A 14,120-nucleotide genomic window follows, 5' to 3' on the forward strand; every position below is an offset into this window, starting at 1 on the left:
AGCGAGCCACGCTCCCCGTCTCGCCGCTCTCGCTGCTTCCGGCGCAGAGGAGCACACGCTCTCTGAAACAAATCACAAGTGCAGCGTCACTACAACACCGGCCGACGCGATAACAACTCGGGAGAGAGAGAGAGACATGAGAAGGGGAACGAGCGCTGGCGACGACGACGACGACGACGCCGACGGGGTATCTTTGCGAGTGCGAGGGGATGATGCAGGGGTAGGGTCGAACGAGTGACGACGGTCTAGAAGCAGGCGACTGCGTCGACGGGAGAGAGGTCAGTGGGGGGTTCCAGGGGAGAGAGAGGGAGGAAGACGACGACGCACACTTGCTCTTGCGCTTGTTGACCTCGGCCATGCGCGCCTCAAGGTCCAGCCTCGCGCGCTCGGCCCTCTGCTCGCGGTTGCGCTGCTCCTGCAGGCGCTCCTCCATGTCGATCACGCTCTGGCGGTACGACTCGCTCGTCGAGTGGTTGTCCTGCGCCTCGAGCCGCAGCCGGTCGGCCTGCTCCTTGAGCTGGTCCCGCTCGCGCGCATACTCGTTCGACTGGAGCCGCGCCTTGCGCAGGTTGCGCTCCGAGTCGTTGAGCGCCGACTCGAGCGTGTTGACGAGGTCCACCTGCGACTGGTACTCGGCGTCGCGCTGTGCGAGGCGCTGCTTGAGCCGCTCGTGCTGCTCCTTGAGGGCACGCGCCGCGTCGAGCGTCGCCTGCGCGTGCGCCTGGGCCGCCGCCGCCGACGGGTCGGGCCCGAGCGAGCCACGCCGTTGCTCGGGCGAGGTGGACGCCGTGACGGACGAGTTCGACGCACGCCGGCCGACCGTCCGACTCGGCGACTCTTGCGGCAGCGGCGGGAGAGGTGCGGTAGGGTGCGGCGCAGGTGGAGGAGGGACGGTCGGCGGCGGGGTGGGCGGCGGCGCCTTGAGGCTAAAGGTCGAGCCGTTGCTGAGGAAGCGCTCGTTGCGCAGCGGCGGCGACGTGGCGCGGTCGAGCTCGCCCGTCGGCGACTTGGCGCGACTCGAGAGCGCCGAAAAGGCGTCCACCGGCGGAGCGGCGGGCCCGACAGGCGGTGATTGGGCTCGCAGGCCGAGTCCGAGCGGAGCGGCCGACGCCGACGAGAGCGACATGCGCGCGAGCTTGGTCGACAGCCCGTCGCGCTCCTGGCGAGCTTGGGCGAGGGCGGTGTCGAGGCGAGAGGCGGCGGCGCGAGCTTGCTCGACGGCGGCGTGTCGCTCGTCCTCGTCGTGCGCCTGCTCGACCGACGACAGCGCCGCGAGCGCCTCCTGCAGGTCGCCAGACGACGACGCCGAGGTCGAGGGAGCGTGCTGCTGGACCTTGAGCGTCTGGCGCAGCGAGTTGACCTCCTTGGCGTGGTCGGCGACAAAGTTGGCGTGCTGCGCCGCGAGCTTGTCGAGGCGCTGCGACAGGCCGTCGCGCTCGGCGACGACGATCGACAGGCTCTCCTTGGCCGATACGAGCTCGTCGCGAGTGGCCGAGAGGGCGACCTCGAGCTCCTCGTGGGCCTGCTTGAGCGCGTCGCGGTCGACCTCGAGGGCGACGACGGCGTCCTGGTCCCGGGTCGACGCCTGGTCGACGACGCCGGCGTGCTCGACGTGCAGCGAGTCGATCGCGCGTGCGTGCTCGTCGCGGAGCGAGGCGACGGCGCGAACGTGCTCGTCGCGCAAGGCGTCGAGCGCCGCCGCGTGCTCGCCTCCGAGCCGCTCGACCGCCGAAGCGTGCTCGGACGACAAGGCGGCCTTGAGCTCGTCGAGGTCGGCGACGTGGCTCTGCTGGGCAGCGTCGACCGCGCGATCGTGCTCGACTCGCAAAGAGGCCGCCGCTGACTCGGCCGCCTCGACCTCCTGGGCGTGCCGCGCCTGCAGAGCAGCGCGCTCGCTCGCGGCCGCCGCCTGCACCTGCTCGACCGCCTCGGCGTGTTGCGCCTTGAGCGCCTCGGACGCCTGCTCGTGCTCGACGACGAGCCTCGCTCGCTCGTCCTGGACGGCCTTCTCGAGCTTGTCGGCGTGCAGGTGCTCGAGCGCCGAGAAAGCGGCGACGTGCTCGGCTTGACGCTGCTCGAGCGACGTGCCGTGCTCGCGACGAAGTAGGTCGAACGCGTCGGCGTGCTCTTGCTGCGTCGAGGCGAGGAGGGAGGCGTGCTCGGCGGACAGGGTGGAGCGAAGGTCGTCGGTCGTCGAGGCGTGGAGCTGCAGGATCAAGTACGTCAGGCACGAGTCGACGACGAGAGAAGAGAAGAGGGCGTGGGGCGCACCTGCTGAAGATCGGCGAGCGCCTTCTCGTGCTCCTCCTTGAGGGCCGACATGGCCTGCTCGCGCTCGTCGCCGAGGCTCGCTCGAACGGCCGACAGCTCCTGCTCGTGCCGGCTCTTGACAGCATCAAGCTCCGCCTGCGCCTGCTCGGCCGTCTCGGACCGCGCCCGCTCGAGCGCCTCGGCGTGCTCGCGCTTGAGCGCCTCGAGCGCTCCATCGTGACGAGCGGCGAGGCTCGACAGCGCGAGCTCGACCTCCTCGGCTCCGCCGCTTGCACGCGCTGCGAGCTCGTGGACGTGCGAGGTGCGCAGCGCCTCGATCTCGGCGACGTGCGCGGCGACGAGCTCGACACGAGCCCGCTCGGTCACCTCGAGGGCGTTCTCCGAGGCAGCCGCGAGCGCTGCGCCGTGCGTGGTGCGCAGGGCGGCGAGCTCGTCGGCGTGAACTGCGGCGCGCGTGTCGAGCGCGGCGGCATGCTCGGCGCGGACGCCGTCAAGTGCTGCGGACGCCGACTCGCCGAGCGAGTTCCGCAGCTCGTCGAGCCCGGCGGCATGGGCGAGCGCTCGCTGCTGGAGAGCACTCGAGTGCTCAGTGCGGAGGCGGTCGAGCTCGGCCGCCGAGCTCGAGGCGAGGGAGGAGCGCAGGGCGTCGAGATCGGCGGCATGGGCGGCGACGACCTGCGCCCGCTCTCGCTCGGCCGACTCGGCCGCGCCGGCCGCGACCTGCTCGAGCGCCGCCTCGTGCGACGCACGAAGTGCCGCGACCTCGGCGGCATGGGCGCTGCCGCGCTCTTTGAGCGTGACGGCGAGCTCCGAGCGCAGCCGATCGTGCTCGACCGAGGAGGCCTCGCCGAGCGACGAGCGGACCGCCTCATCGCGGTCGAGAACTGCTCGCTCGAGAGCAACGACGTGCTCGACGCGCAAGGAGCCGAGTGCGGCCGCGTGGTCGGCCCGCAGGCTGTCGATCGTGGCCGAGTGGTCGCCGAGCGTCGACTCGAGGGCGCGTTGGTGCTCTGCGATACAGGGGTTGGCCGGGTCAGTATTCGCTAGACGGACAGTCAGAACGAGGCTGGGACGCACCGGCTGCGCCGTCCATGAGGGCCGCCTTGACCTGGCCGAGCTCGTCCTCGTGCGCCGTCCTCGCCGCCGCCAGCTCGTCCGCCTTGACCCTCGCGTCGTCCCGCAGCTTCTCCATCTCGACCTCGAGAGCGCCTCGGGCTGGCCGCTCGTCGAGCTCGCGCCGGAGCTGCTCAATCTCGGCCGACATGTTCTCGACCTGCGTCTTGGACAGGACGACGAGCTCGTCGTGCTGGCGCCGCAGCTGAGCGAGCTCGCCCTCGAGGACGTCGACAGCATCGCGGTGCGCCGACTCCTTCTGCGCCATCGAGCGCATGAGGTCGTCGAGGCGAGAGGCCGTGAGGGCGGCGTCGTCGGGTGCGGTCGACAGGCCGAGGCCGACCGTCGCGGGATCGGCGCCGCCGACGGACGCTCGCAGGGCGTCAAAGTGGGAGCGCGTGTGCGGCGACAGGAGGAGGTCGGCGTCGGACGAGGCAGGGAGAGGAGGTGGGGTCGCCGGTCGCTCGGTGATGACGGGGAAGGAAGGGAAGGAGCGGTCGCCCGAGGGCGAGGGCGCAGACGAGGCGAACGGCGAGCGGAAGTGCTGGACGGTCGCCTCGAGGTCCGAGATCTCGGCGTCGCGTTGGTCGAGGGCCGCCTGGAGCTTGAGCACCTCGCTCTTCATCTGCTCATAGCTCCGGTCGCCGACGCCGTTGCTCGTCGACGAGGTCGACGACGGGGCGAAGAAGCTCTCGCGTCGAGAGTGCGAGCTCGGCGAGGGCGACACGGGTTGGGGAATCGTCGGGCAGGAGGTTTGCGATGACGCCGCCGAGGACAGCTCCTGCGAGAGTGAAGCCGAGCGCAAATGCGCAGGCGACACAGCTCCCTGTCCGCGGCCGAGAAAAGACAGCCGATGCTGCGGCGACAGCGGCATGCTCCGGCGCGCGTGCGGCGTGCGCGGGCCCGTCGCTCGGCGCGCCGCTGACGAGCCGTTCTTGCCGCCGACGACGGACGACGACGCGAGCTCCTCGACCTCGTCCTCGTCCTCGTCGTCGTCCTGCCCGCCGACTCGCCGAGGACCGGCGAACCGCGACGACGAGGGCGACAGGCCCGCGTCGCTCAGGTCGGACGCCGACGCCTGCGACCGCAAGAGGCGGGCCTCCTGCACTTGCGCGTTGAGGTCGTCGATCTCGCGCAGCGACTCGGCGTACTTGGCCTTGGCCGAGTCGAGCTCGCTCGTCGTCTCGTCACGGGCGTGCTGGAGCTGGGCGACCTGCTTGCGGAGCGCGTCGACGACGGCCGCCTGCTCGTCGGTCGCGGATGCTGCGGCAGCGACGGCGTCGAGGTCGGGTGGGGCGAGCGACGACGCGTCGCTCGAGCGCATGGCGGGCGTGCGTGGCGGCGTCGCGACGAGGTTGCGCGCCTGGCCGTTCTCGAGCGTGCGGACGCGGCTCTCGAGCTCCTCCTTGAGCGCCTTCTCGTCCTGCGCAAGCTTGTGCAACCGCGACGCCTCGTCGGTCGCCGTGCCGGCTTGGACCTTGACGGCGTCGAGCTCGCGCTCGAGGTCGAGCAGACGGCGGTCCTTGTCGTCGATCTCGGCGAGGAGCTTCTTGCTGTCGGCCGAGCTGTCGAGGAGCTGCACGCGAGCCTCGAGGTCGCGGTGCGACTCCTCGCGGTGGGCGACGTCGCGCTCGAGGATCTCGATCTGGCGCCGCAGGGCGGCGTTGCCCTCCTCGGCCGAGGCGAGGCGCCCCTCGAGCTCCTGGACGTGGAGCTCGGTCGCCGCCGCCTGCTCGCGGTTGCGGGCGAGCTCCTTGCGCAAGGCGCCGACAGCTGCGCCGTGCGACTCGTCGGCGTCGTCGACGTCGCGCAGGCGCGCCTCGAGGTCGCGCACGTACGCCTCGGTCGTCTCCTCGCGCTCGGACAGCTTGGCGACGCGCAGGCGCAACTCGTCGACGAGGGCGAGGTTGGCCTCGTTGGCGTGCTGCTCCTCGCCGATGCGGGCCTCGAGCTCGCGCATCTCCTCGTCCGAGTGGCCGAGCGCGGCCCGAGTGAGCGCGAGCTGGCTCTCGAGCGCCGACAGGGAACGCTCGTACTCTTCGACGATGGGCTCGACGGCGGCGGCGAACTGGTCGCGCGAGAGGGGCGCGGTCGCGGTCGGCGTCGTCGGGCTGCTCGGGGCGGCGGCTTGTGCAACGGCGAGCTCGGCCGTGAGGTGCGCGATCTTCTGCTGCAGCTCGGCTTCTGCTGGCGCCGACGACAGGTCGAGGCTGCGACGGGCGAGCGCGGCGCCGTCGCCGGCCTTGATGGCCGACAGCTCGCCGCGCAACTTGACGATCGTGCGCTGAAGGTACTCGACGTCGTCCCAGCCCTGCTCGACCTCGTTGACCTCGGCGCGGTTCTTGATGTTGCGCGCGCGGTTGGCGTACCGGAGCGTGTTGAGCGTCTCGGCGAGGTTGAGCTCGACAGGGCTGACGCAGGCGACCATCATCGTGCGGGCGTTGCCGCCGAGCGAGTCTTGCAGGAAACGCGTGAGCTTCGAGTCGCGGTACGGGACGTGGGTCGCCTTCTTGGACGGGTCGCCGAGCGCGCTGATGACGTTGCCGAGCGCCGACAGGCCGGCGTTGATCGAGATGCCCTCCTGCAGGGTGCGCGACATGGTCAGTGTCGGCGCGAGGATGACGGGTTCGCCGACGGGAAGAGAGAGAGAGAGACAGGGGCGCACCTTGGCCCGGTCACCTGCCGCCGCCGTCCTCTTTAGCCGTTCCGAGCCGGCGAGGTCGACAAAGTGCAGCTTGGACGTCGTCACGGTCCAGCTGCCCTCGACGTCGTCGCTCGACGCGGTGCTCGGCGTGCTGGGACGGCCGAGCGAGCTCGTTGGGCGCAGGCCGAACCGGCTGGCGGGGCGGTCGCCGGTGGGCGTGCCGGCGCGACCGGGTGGTGCCGGGCTCGACATGCGAGGCAGAGCCGACATGCGGCGGTTCTGGGGCGAGGACGGGGTCGACGGGGCCGAGGGAGGAGGACCTGGGCCGGTCCACTTGCGCCGGGTGACGGTGAGGGAAAAGATGGCGTGCGAGCGGGAGCTCTGGGCGTTCATGTCGGTCGCGCCCGTCTGCCGCAGCGTCGAGCCCTGCGCGAGGAGGTCCATGACGTGGGCCGCGCTCGACACCTTGACCTCGCGGATGCCCTGGAGCAGGATCTGGCCGCCCTTGTCCTCGCGGATCTGCACCGTCGGGCGGACGTCGGCGCCGCCGGCGAGGAGGTCGATGAGGTCCTCGTTGTAGATCTCGAGGTACGACACCTTGGCGTCGAACGAGAAGCCGCCTCGCGAGTCGCGCTGGAGGGCCGACAGGCGGTCGAAGATGTCGGCGACGGCGCGAGGCGTGAGGCCCTGGCGGTCCGGGTCGGTCGAGGCGCCGTCGATGTCGGTGCCCATCGTGTACGACTTGCCCGAGCTACTCATGCCGTAGGCGAGGAGCGTCGTGTTGTAGCCGTCGAGGAACGAGGCGACGAGAGGTTGCGCTGCCTCGTACACGGCGAGCTGGCCCTCGTCGGGCGCGACGACGCGGTCGTAGGTGAACGTCTGCTTGGCGGCTTTGCCGGCGCCCGCCGCCGCCGTGTTGACCGAGCCGCCTGCGCCGGGAGCGGGGTTGTCGGCTTGCAGGCTGGATGTGCCGAGAGGGTGAACGGCGATGCGCTGGAAGCGGGCGGGCAGGTTGGCGGCGCCGTCGGCGGTCGTGCTCGGTCGGATGCGGACGACTGCAGGGCTTGCAGTGTGTCAGTCGTGCACACGGTAGACCATCGGTCGCGTGCGGCACAGGAGGGGCGGAGCACGGCTCGGGACGACAGAGGCGGGGAGGGGAGGGGGGACGACAGACGCAAGGGACAGGGACGCACCGACTTTGACGGCCATGGTGCTCGCTTGCTGACCTGCTGCAGGCAGCATCGACTCGCGGCGAGCGCCGTTGGGTGCGCCGACCATGGCGGCGGCGAGCTGGTCGCGGGAAGCGATGAGGACGAGGCGACGAGGGAAGAGGGCAGGCGGTGTGGTGCGGGGGCCGCTGGCGGTGCGGAGTGGCGCAGTGTGCTTGTCGGCACACTGTGAGCTCTCGTCCAGCGAGAACGGAGCGGTGTGGTCGGGAGCAGGAGCCTCTCACGCGAACCGTGTCGAGCGATCCAAGGAACGGCTCGCTCTCGCTCTCCTCGCGCTCGGCCAGGCTGTACTGTGCACCTCTGGCTCCCGAAGGATCGATCTCCAGCCAACGCACCCTTGCAGAGCGCGCACGGCGAGGCCTCCCACGGCCGCTCGGCTCGTCTCGTCTCGCGCGACAGACTTGGCGGAATCCCTTTGTGCTCGCCCAGCTCTCGCTCGTAGCTCTCTGGCTCTGGCACATGCGCGCGAGGAGCACGAATATCAGACTTTGCACCAAAGAGAGCGACGACTGAGAGCGACCGAGGCGCATGCGCTCCGCCCAACCCTTTCCCCTCTCCGCCTGGCGCTCGAACGCAATCATCGTCGGCCCGTCGACCTCGCCGAGCTACTCGTGAGCTCGCGCCGAGCGCTCGGGGCGGGCGCGGCCGCTCGCCTCGTGCGCGGACGCCGTGCGGCGTGGGACCGAGCGCTCAGACCGGTCGGCTTGCGGCGAGACGGGCGACGGCGGCGAGCGGTTGCGGGGCGAGAAGAGGGGCGGGGGCACGAGCTCGTCACCGAGCGAGCTGACGCTCGCCTGCGCGGGCCCGTGATGGAGCTGCAGGCGGTGACGGCGACGACGCTCGTCGCGCTCGGACGAGGGCAGCGTGTCGTGGCGCGGACCGCGGCCGGGTTGGCCGTCGTGGCCGTCGAGAGTACTTGTGTGCGGGCTCTCGTACGGCGCCTCGTCCTCGCCGAGCGCCCCCGACATCATGACGTCGTCCGAGCCGGGCGACCTGTTGCGGCGGTGGTGCAGGCGGATCGACGAGCGGGTGGGCGACAGGGAGGAGGCGTGACGAGCGGGAGATGAATGACTGGGTTTCCGAGAGGACGAGCGAGGGCCGGAGGCGTTCTTGTCGTCGAACTCGTCGCGGGACTTGACGAACTCGGCGCGCGCGATGCGGGCGTCCTCGATCGCCTTGTTCTTGCCGTCATAGCCGTCGCGCTCGTTGACGAACGCCCGAGCGACGATGCAGATCGGCGTGAGGAGGCTCTGCAGGCGTCAAGAAAGAGGTCAGGCGACGTCTCAAAGAGGAGGGTCAGGGAAGCGGCAGGACGCACGAACGCGCCGGCGATTTGCTCTGTCCTCGACGGCGACGAGTGAAGAGTAAGTGCCCGAGGACAACGAATTCGAGAGACGAGGCGAGACGCACCGTACGGCCAGGTATTGAGCCCGGGAAGAATAAAGTCGTTGCCGGCCTTGACGTAGATGATAGAGTAAGGGATGGCCCATAAGAGGTACGCGGCAAACGCTGCGCAGGAGAGGAGCGTCAGAGGAGGCTCGAGAAGCGAGAGAGAGAGAGAGACGAGGCTCGAGAGGCTCGAGAGAGAGAGGAGGCTCGAGAGGCTCGAGCGCGGGGCGAGGGGACGTACAGATGACCCAGCGGAGCGTCTCCTTCCTCCTCTTCTGCAGCCAGTAGTCGCCGCGAGGCATGAAGTAGTTGCGCAGAGCCGTAAGGTGGAAGACGGCCGACAGGGAGGCGATGAACCTGCGGGAAGAGCCCGAGTCAGTGACGACCTCGCGCGAGGACTAACCGCCGATGCGAAAAGGGGGCTACGCACATCTCGAGGCCGTCGACGAGTCGCTTGCGCTTGCGAAACTTGACGTCCATGGCCATGAACAGGCAGAACCAGAAGGCGAGTGCGACGACGAGCATGACGGCCGCAAAGGCGCCCATGGCGATCCTCCACTGGTTGAGCCCGTACTTGTCGATGCAGGACGACTGCCACGTGTTGTCGATGAAGCCTGTGAGAGTTGCTTCGAGTCAGTCAGGCGAGTGCGCAACGGTGGGCGAGGAGAAGGAGGAGGAAAGGGCGGACGCACCAAAGACGCCGATGAAGGTGCCGGCGTAGACGACGATGTGGACGAGCGTGGCCCACAGGACCGTGATCGCGAGGTACTGGTTCAACTTCTGGTAGGCGCTCGGGTCTGCCGACTCGACCGAGGGCGCGCGGCGGTGCATCTGCGGCCGCGAGTGCTGGTCCTGCGAGGACGCGAGCTTGTCAGTCCGAGGCAATCCGGAACGTGCAGAGGGCGAGTCGGACGCACTCGCTTCTTCAACGCCTTGCTGAGCGAGTGCGACGTGTGCGAGTGACGACTCTCGAGGAGCTCGGCAGGAACGGGCGCCTCGGCGATGAGCGGCATCTGGCCGTACGAGATCTTGACGGCGGCCGCAGTCGACAGGTTGTGCTGCGGACACAAGAGAGCGTCAGAAGGGTTTGGCAAGGAGTCGAAGGAGGACGACGGACCAGATACTTGAGGCGCGCAGTCGAGCAGGCGACGATGATGGGCACGATCGAGCACGCCGAGAGCGGCACCATGCAGTAGTGCCACAGGCTCATGCGGTTCTTTCCCTGCGTGCTCAAAGAGTCAGTACGACGTCGGCGGACGAGAGAGAGAGAGAGAGAGAGAGAGAGACGCACCTGAAAGGCCCGGTCGACGAGCGAAATGACGGCAAAATCGTTCACGATCATTTGGAAGAATAAAGTGTACGGCGTCTCGCTGCGGAAGCGCAGCGCAAAGACCATGTTGAGGAGCGTGCCAAGGAGGTTGCTGCGCGTCGAGAGAGGTCAGGACACGTTGCACGACGGCAGAAGAAAGCGCACGGGCGCCTTTTCGACGCACGCGAGGATGGTGCCCGGTCCCGAGATGGGCACGACGTTGCAGAGACCTGGCCGCTCAGAGTCAGGATGGCGCGTCGAGGAGGCGGGAGAGGAGGAAGGGAGGACAGGGCGGACGCACCGCAGCAAGTCTCGGCGGCGGTGTTGCAGTACTGGTTCTGCGAGTCGTCGAGGCGTCAGTCTCGCGCTTCTGCAGGGCAGCGACAACGACGTACAACGTCGAGCCCGCCAGAGCAGGCGGTGTCGAAGGCCTGCGCGTCGGCGACGAAGGGGGGTCAGCGGCGAGGTGTCGCGAGAGGGTGTGAAAGGGGGGCGCACCTTCTGCGCAGCCCACATCTTGAGGCCTCGAGCGAGCCTCGAACAGCTGCAGAGCGGAAGCAGAGAGAGCGCTGAGGGAGCTGGCCTCCTCCCGGCGGCCGTGGGGGTCCGCGGAGTCGGCCCGGGCTGCACGCGCCGTCTGACGGACAGGAGCAAGCGTCCGTCGTGGAGACGCGAGTGACCGCGATCGCCGGCTGGCTCTGGCGGCCGCCACGAGCGAGGCGGTGCTCGTAGCAGACGTGGGCGGCGTGGTGGGAGGAGGAGCTCGAGGAGCGGTCGAGGGCGAGCTTGGCGTGCTGGGGTTCGAGCGCGACGGAGCGAGTAGCTCAAGCAGCAATGCCTGGACGTGGCTCGACCGCGGCAGCCGAGAGCAGCGAGGCGACCGGCTCGTCCTCGTCCTCGTCGTCGCTGTCGCCTCCGAGTCGCGCTCCGAGGCTTTCGAGGCTTCTCTCGCGACCTGCAACGAAGCGGTGGAACTGTTTTTTGCGTCTTCATGTGCACAGGGAGAATAGCTACAGGTTTTTGGCGGATCCCTCGGCCGCGCTCGCACCCGGCGGCTCACCTCGAGCTCCTCCCCTCGCCCCTCGTCTTCGACCGCCCACGGCGCTGGTCCTCCGACTCCTCCACTCTCGACGACGGTTCCATCCTGCTCTGACGCACGTGCGGCGACGGCGACGGGGCCCAGGCGACCTTGCGCCGCGCCACCTCGGGGCTCGGCGGCGAGAGGTCGCTCGCGAGGAGGGGCGGGAGGGCGGTGAGGTCCGGGTCGTGGTGAGAGCGGTAGAGCCCGTGAGCAGGCTTGTCGTCAGGAGAGGAGGGGGAAGTCGGCTCGTGACGGCGGCGAGAGGAGGGAGGAGGGGGCGAGTCGCCGTCGAGGGGCTCGTGCGACGAGCGCCGGCGAGACGATGGGGCGGCCGTCGTGCGCCTCGTGCGCGAGAACGGGCTGACGAGGTCCTCCTCGAGGCCGTCATCGTGCTGCACGGCCGACGTACGCCGGTGAGAGGCGGACGGCGAGTGGCGACGGTGGTGGTCGTCGTCCTCCTCGTAGCCGGCGGCAAGGCGAGAGCGACGCTTGACGAGGTTGAGGCTGCTGCGGCGCGACGACGAGCCGACCTTGGAAAAGTCGATGTCGAAGCTGCCCGTCTCGACTGGGCCGTGGCGAGGAGCCGACGCCTTGATCTTCTTGCGGCGCTCGCGCTCCTGCTCCTGCTCGTACTTCCACAGCGTGTGGGCGTTCTTGATCGCCTCGGCGGTCGTCTGGTCGGCGCGCGCCCAGCCATCGAGGTTGTCGAACGCGGCGCGAGCGTCGACAAGGAGCGGGACAAAGACGTTCTGCGAGGGAGCGAGGAACGCTAGTCAGTTCAGGTCGCGAGAAGGGAGAGGGCGCGGAAGCCGACGCACGGCGAGGGCGTTGACCTGGCCCCAGTCGAACGGGTTGTCTGTGCGAGTGCAAGCCGTGAGTGCATGTCGACGAGGAAAGGGCAGCGAGGATAGGTCGAGAGGCCGTACCGCCGAGGAGAAGGAACTTCTGGAGCATCTGTGGGCGCGATAGGAGGGTGAGCGCCTAGACCGACGCCGAGAGGGAAGGAGAGGACGGTGACGCACAGTGATGTACACCGAGACGTAGACGGCGACCCAGACGAAGAACATGACCAAGCAGATGCCCCACCGGACGACCTCGCGAGGCTTGCCCCACCCTTGGCGGTCCGGGTCGACGGCGCCGATGAAAGCGCGCCAGTGCGTGAGCGAGGCCAAGCTGCGAGACGAGGTGTGCGTCGTCAGTAGGGAACTTGGGCAGAGCTCGAGGGAGAGAGAGAGAGAGAGCGAGACGCACTACAGAAGGGTGTCCTTGCGGTACGAGTTGCGCCTGCGCATGTGGCGAGTGAGCCCGCCGGCGAACGCGCACCAGAAGATGATGGCGAAGAAGAGGAAGGCCGACGTCGCCGACGCGAGGACGATCTTGTACTGCCGCAGCGGGAGCTCGTCGGTGCAGTTGTCCTGCGAGGGCTTGTCGAACCCGACAAAGACGTAGACGAAGATGACGATCCACGCGACGACGTGAAAGAGGAATAGACCGCAGGCGACCTGCACGACCGAGGCAGAGGGCGTGAGGTCGGGCCCAAGAGAGAAGAAGAGAGAGTCGAGCGCACGAGAGGCAGCATCGGCTTGTTGAGGAGCTCCTGGTCGCGAGCACGGCGCTCGGCGTCGGTCGACTTTTTGCGCTCTGTGACGTCCTTCTTGAAGTTGGCGTGGGTCGGGTTGCGGATCAAGGACGGGCGGGTAGGCTGCGACGGGAGGGCAATCGTCAGGTTCCGCTCGAGGCACGCTCACGACGACGTGAGGCAGACGCACGCTCGTCTCCTCGTACTCGGGAGGCGATAGGCTACGGAAGGCATGTACAGGCTCCTCGTCAGACGTCGTAGAAGCCTGAGGGAGAGAACGGGAGCGAGATGAGGACGCACCTCCTGGCGATGTCGGCGTTGTGCCACTGCGCGGCGGTGGTAGCGGCCACGGCGTCGAAGCCCATGCCCTGTCGCGTACGTCGACGTTATCAGTCTCGGTCTCGGTGCCCAAGAGGGAAGGAGAGGGACGGACGTGGATGTACTCGAGCTCGACGGTCGCGGCGGCGATGGCGACGGGCACAACGCTCACTGCGAACGAGGTGTTTTCGAGTGAGTGGGAGACCGCGATGGGGAGAGGGAGAGAGAGACGCACTGATGGCGAGAGGCGGGAGCCAGGCGTGGATGTACGAGAGACGGAACTGCTCGGTCGAGGTGCGCACGAGCAGGCCAAAGAGGGCGCCGTCGGTCGCGAGAAGCTGCACGGCTCGGGCGTCAGGCCTCTTGTGCGTCGTCGAGGCACAGAGAGAGGGAGAGGGACGGACCTGGACCATGAGGTTGTACGGCGCTGCAGGTAGAGGAGGGGAAGAGGGCGTCAGGACGGGGCTCGAGCGGCTCAGGAGAGCCGAGCCAGGCGAGGAAGCCTCACCCTCGCTCTTCCAGATGAGGCAGAGCAACAGGTTGAACTGCGGGCGCGTGTGAGAGAGTCAGGACATCGCTCGGGGGAACGAGAGAGAGAGAGGGCGCGACGCACGAACGTTCCTGCTGTAAAGCTGGCGAGGGCGAGAGCGAGAGGGGTCAGTCTCGGGCGCCTGCGACGCACGACGACGGCGAGACGGGTCGAAGGCGTACACGATGACGGTGGCGGGACCTGCGGATGCGAGCTCGTCAGAGTCGGCTCCACAAAAGGCGCGAGCGAGAAGGGGGCAGAGCGGCCCACCCGTGATCGGAGCGTTGGGGCAGATGACTGTGTGCAGGAGTAGAGTCAGTAGGCGGCACCCATAGACGCAGGACAGGCGACGACGCACCGCCGCAACACTTGTCGGCCGCCGCCGTCGAGCACCACTCGCTCTGCCGGTCGGAAAGTCCGTGGGTCAGTCCAGCCCCACGTGCGAGAGAGCTGAACGACGACGAGACGCACAATGCTCAGTCCCGCCCTGCAGGTGCCCGCCATGAACGCCTGCTGCGCGAGAGCCGGCCAACGGTACCCAACTTCTGCTGCCGCCATGGTCGTCGAGGTGGGTGGGAGCGGGAGAAAGAGAGGCGAGGAACGGCTGTGGGGACGACGGCGCTCCACAGGGCTCCGCGGTCGTCCGTGGGGGCGAACT

The 14,120-nt window shown here is 68.8% G+C and overlaps 2 protein-coding genes across 2 annotated transcripts; both read right to left on the reverse strand.

Annotated features, from left to right (window-relative positions):
* Positions 1–58: 58 nt before the first annotated feature.
* Positions 59–7,306, reverse strand: RHOBADRAFT_52766 (uncharacterized protein; the record flags this gene model as incomplete). The annotated part of the gene is made up of 6 exons (XM_018416496.1): positions 59–259; positions 328–2,206; positions 2,272–3,281; positions 3,349–5,965; positions 6,050–7,083; positions 7,222–7,306. 6 exons carry the CDS (start codon positions 7,304–7,306, stop codon positions 246–248), a joined length of 6,639 nt encoding a protein of 2,212 aa, XP_018271784.1. The 3' UTR covers positions 59–245.
* Positions 7,307–7,862: 556 nt separating this feature from the next.
* Positions 7,863–14,020, reverse strand: RHOBADRAFT_52767 (uncharacterized protein; the record flags this gene model as incomplete). The annotated part of the gene is made up of 29 exons (XM_018416497.1): positions 7,863–8,507; positions 8,576–8,595; positions 8,668–8,766; positions 8,888–9,003; positions 9,077–9,260; positions 9,339–9,498; positions 9,564–9,704; positions 9,764–9,868; positions 9,938–10,067; positions 10,140–10,185; positions 10,257–10,293; positions 10,351–10,386; positions 11,114–11,785; positions 11,855–11,892; positions 11,963–11,990; positions 12,059–12,209; positions 12,288–12,538; positions 12,604–12,738; positions 12,806–12,836; positions 12,916–12,983; positions 13,049–13,104; positions 13,169–13,271; positions 13,338–13,360; positions 13,442–13,478; positions 13,547–13,565; positions 13,645–13,663; positions 13,733–13,759; positions 13,821–13,863; positions 13,934–14,020. 29 exons carry the CDS (start codon positions 14,018–14,020, stop codon positions 7,863–7,865), a joined length of 3,507 nt encoding a protein of 1,168 aa, XP_018271785.1.
* Between the last annotated feature and the right edge of the window lie 100 nt (positions 14,021–14,120).

This window comes from Rhodotorula graminis (assembly GCF_001329695.1).
Source record: "Rhodotorula graminis WP1 unplaced genomic scaffold RHOBAscaffold_5, whole genome shotgun sequence".
NCBI lineage: Eukaryota > Fungi > Basidiomycota > Microbotryomycetes > Sporidiobolales > Sporidiobolaceae > Rhodotorula > Rhodotorula graminis.